Source organism: Daktulosphaira vitifoliae, unplaced genomic scaffold (assembly GCF_025091365.1).
Source record: "Daktulosphaira vitifoliae isolate Bord-2020 unplaced genomic scaffold, ASM2509136v1 Scaffold_1, whole genome shotgun sequence".
NCBI lineage: Eukaryota > Metazoa > Arthropoda > Insecta > Hemiptera > Phylloxeridae > Daktulosphaira > Daktulosphaira vitifoliae.
Genome location: NW_026099572.1, coordinates 59,929,041 through 59,933,606, shown reverse-complemented (window position 1 = coordinate 59,933,606; position 4,566 = coordinate 59,929,041). Strand labels below are relative to the sequence as shown.

The 4,566-nt window shown below is 34.6% G+C and overlaps 1 protein-coding gene across 1 annotated transcript in view; it reads left to right on the top strand.

Moving 5' to 3' along the window:
* The first annotated feature begins 897 nt into the window (after positions 1-897).
* Positions 898-4,566, top strand: part of LOC126894414 (protein hedgehog) — an 85,114-nt gene continuing 81,445 nt past the window's right edge. Inside the window, exons 1-2 of the mRNA XM_050665437.1 lie at positions 898-1,298; positions 2,226-2,622. Of these exons, the coding sequence (XP_050521394.1) occupies positions 2,281-2,622 (342 nt within the window). The 5' untranslated portion in view covers positions 898-1,298; positions 2,226-2,280. The remainder of the gene's footprint in view (positions 1,299-2,225; positions 2,623-4,566) is intronic.

Sequence of the window (4,566 nt, the reverse complement as noted above, 5' to 3'; positions counted from 1 at the left end):
AATACAAACATAATATCATAAATGATTTGATTATATTTATTTTTAAAATAACGTCTTAGAATCACATTATTTTTGGACACCTCCTAATTAATTTAAAAAATACGTTATTGCTTACGTTTTTATAAATATATTTTATTTAATTTATCAAAATAATTAGAATTTATTAATTAGGTACGTTCGGAAAACTGCGGTCACATAATTGCTGCAATACTGAAAACTGAATCTTACCATTGGTGCAACATTAAGAGTTTTTTTAATAAAAAAAACAAATAATGAAGTAGCTCAAACTCGAACGATTAGTGCGGAAAAAATGATGGCAGGTATAGCATTTACATTGACAGGTATCAATAGATTTGCAAACACCGTAACAGGAAACGTCAGAAATCAATTTGGCGTGTCAAAAGAAAAAAAGGGAAAAGGTCGGTATAGATGGAACGAGGAAAAAAATTACAAACAAACGGTCATAGAATAATAGAATGGGATGTGAGTTATTATGATTATTGAAGCATTTGCAGGGTTTGTACACTCAAAAAGGATTTTTGTCACAATAAAACAAGTCAAAAAGTTATTATCTTTCGGAAATGTATTAAATGGTTTTTTACACGAAGGCAAAATATACTTGTGACCGCGGTCATGTTGTGTTGGAGCATAAGGTCTTAAGGGATTTTTTGCTGTCTAACCGCTGACGTGTCTGCACTTGTTCCTGTGTAGGTGACCGCGATTTCGTTTATCTGTGTGATACACACGATGATGATTTTTACCCCTTTGTCCCAATGAAGACTAACGTTCCGAGCGGCGCTAAGAATACGTTGCACCGTATCCGTTTGGCGTGGCGTTCCAAGAAGCGCTGTGCGCACGTATGGAGGCGGTGTCTAACTGGGAGGAGTCTGATATTTCGGGGTGGGAGAGTGTCGGTGGCTCACACCCACAACACTGTTGAGTCTGGTTCAAAATCGTTGACCTTGTTACCAGAATCGGTTCGGCGCGACATCAGTGTACTAAATTCGAGTAGTTTTCGTTTAATTTTCACGAAAATCCGCTTAATACTTATCGTCTCTTTTTTTTCAGTGTCTGTTATTGTTGTTAAATTTTACTTGCACTATAATTTAACTGTGTGATTTTTGTCATCGAAACGTTTTAAAACCGTTGTTGGTTTGTTTTTTTGTTGTACTTAACGTCCGAAATCGTGCGGTACCGGCAAATTGCCGAACACGCATCTTTAGTGCAAACACTCACCAGGATTTTAACTATTTCTTTAATAATTAGTTTTCTACATTATTTTAATCGGAATATTCCAGGTACGTTTAGTCATTATTATACAGCACACTATCGTTTACTAACTAAAATAACAACGTTAGCAACAAACCTGTGACGAACAATTATCAAAATATATTTTTTTATACTATGTAAAATCATGTTTCGTCACTAAAAATGTATAACAAGAATCTGTTAATCATGATTCATGTTAACCAATTATGAATCTAACAACAACTTGATAAGTCTCTAAAGACATAATATAAATAATTAATATACTATTATATAATTACTTTTGCTTATACGAAATTTCATCATCGAATAATTAATTTGAATTATTTTATTATTTATCGATAATTTTCACTCAAAAATTATAAAAAAAAAAGAATATTAAAGATTAACTTATAATATTATTTATATTTTTGTTTGTGGGGGATAAAATTTATCGTTAATTAATAATTCGCATAGATTTTTCCCAACTATAATGTAACGTCAGTCAGTAATAACTTTGATGAAGGCGTCAGAGTGAAGTCAAAGACAGCCTGTCTAGACATAAAGAATACGTCCGTTTTTATTCAAGTATTAACCTTTGGCCGGGAGATCGTTGCTTGTCAAAACTAGATGGTTCATAGATCTGTGCTGAGGGTCTAGAACCTTTCTTCACAATAGTAACACATTTTTTATACTACGATACGTATTTTTCAGTTAAAGTCATATATTTTTTATGGTTATTAATATGCAGGTAACACATAATATGTACAGTCCACGTTGTACACCATTAAAAATGTCTACATTGTTTAAATTGTTACCATTTCGTTTTATGATGGTTTTCGTTTAAAAAATTTTATTGCTTATAAATTTTTTTTAATTTTATAAAGTTAAATTTTTTTATTGAGTTTTGAAATTTGATCTAATTTTGTTAAAAATGTGAATTGATAGTTAAAGAATTAATTATTATTTTTTATGAATAGCGACCAATTGCCGTATGAGTAAAGGCCGCGGTAATGCGGTGTCTGGCAGCCGGATATGAGGAACGGCGGCAGCGGCGGCGGTGGCGTTGTTGCAGTGGCGTCGAGGTGCCGCTGGCGGATCACATTGACGCTGATGGTGTGTATGATGACGGCTACCTCAGAGGGTTGTGGGCCTTTGCGCGGGCCGTCACCTTTCCGGAACCCTCGGAAATTGAAGCCACTGGTGTTTCAGCAACACGAGCCAAACGTCAGCGAATTCTCAATCACCGCCAGCGGACCACCCGAAGGCCGAATCGACCGCAACGACACCAGATTCATGGAGTTAGTTCCCAATTACAATGCGGACATAGAGTTCAAAGACGAAGAAGGTACCGGTGCTGACCGTCTAATGACTCAGGTAACAGTTTTGTCGAAAATATATTTTTTAACTCTTTTAATTATAAGTCACTTACAGTTTTTCAATAGCCGTAATTCAAATGTAATAATTACCCAATTATCGTGGAAAATAATTACATTCAATTTGTTCATGTTTGTATTTTTTAATTGCACGCTTTATATAAGGTTTAGAATTAATTATAATGTTGAACACGGTGAACATAAAAAAAAAAACACCCAACAAAAAATGTTTTCCGGTTGTGTTTTTCACGGGCCATGTAATTTTTCTTTATTTATAAATTATTTCTTTCTTCTTTACTTTCCCATACCCATTAACGCTGGCATTTTCAAATACGACCTTCGCTTTTTGTGTATTTCACGAATGAACTCTAAAATATAAGTCTCTCGTCTCGTTATCACCTTGACCCAAATGTAATCATCCCTATTCTCTGGTATGCCAAGTCCATGAATATCTATCGCCAGGGGTTCTAGTCGCAAAACCATCATGTCCTATTGACATGCGTCTTCTTACCCTCGACTACAAAGCGGGTTATCGCATCTTAATGAACCCGAATTGTCATTATCGCCGTTACATTCTTTATCGGTTTCAACGATAACGTTATCGACTATCGATTTTGTTACATACTTTCTATAGAGAAATTACATAAGAGTGTTACTACGAAAGCGAACACGCTTTATTCAACGATAAACTAATAATTGTAAGAGAAATGGTTTTAGCCATTGAGTTATTGTTATTAGTATAACGTATGTCCGTACTGTTACAATTATGGGGAGCTATTTGGGTGGTATTCTGATATTTTGGTCGAGTAAAAATTATTTGCATAAATCATAAAACCCATTGAAAGGTTTTTGACTTTTTTCAAATCTCACCATCTGAACTATGCTGACAACGTGAAATAATTTGTTGATGTTCGTGTAGACGCCAAGTAGTCTGGAAAATGTATTTCGAGTTATTACCAGATCTGTCTCTGCGCATAATTATTCGACAACAGTGTTTACCGATATCGATGGTTTTTTAACCGATCCTCGGAGAAAACTTTTTCATATCATGGTCCGTACGTAATATTATTAGCAAGTGTGTAATATAACACCTTGGAGTCATTCAGGTCAAAACTGTATACCGTAGCATTGTTCTCGGTTCAGTAGAAGCACATATATGGCATAATATTTTGTATACATGTGCCTTATCAAACGAAATGAATCGGAAAAAAGATAAACCCTATTGTTTGAATGAAATTAGGTGAAAAAATGGTTGGAATTCGCAGTAGACGGCAAAACAATTTTTTCTTCCCGTTCAATTGTAGTTATTTTTTTTTTCGCGTATACAACAATTCATTAATTATAAATTATAAGTATACTTCCAAATTAAAGGTTACGCGTTTATGATGTTATAAAATATTCGGCTCGTGCCCACGTTTGTGTCTAGTCAACAATGCAAAGCGACAAGCCGATAACATTGTTATTACGCGCTGTTTGTTCATTTGTCTGTGCTGCGTACACGATGTTCATTCCTTCTTTGTTCCGCCAACGTGTATCTATCGAGTATCCTTCGAAGCAAACACATTTACGGCTGTCCGGTCTCATTATTTTACTTTTTTTATTGGCGTTATGCGTTGCCGACGCCGCGCGTGCTTCTTGCTGCGTTCCTCGACCCTTAGTTGCAAAGGACCCAAACACAAAGTCTCACTGTTGCGAATCTATAAGAGGATAATAAACAGAAATTACATGATATCAGTTCTTATTTGTTAAGTTGCTGAAAACATTTGTTGTGTATTAAATTGCGTTTTGCAAAAGCTTTTTATTGTCTCGACTGTGACGAAAAAACAATTTTCTTAAATGATACTAAACTATATCTTAAACTGTTTTCTATTTGATGTATATATAAAATAATTGATTACATCAAAAAACTGTGGATAATTGATCTAAAAACGTCTCTACTCTTTGT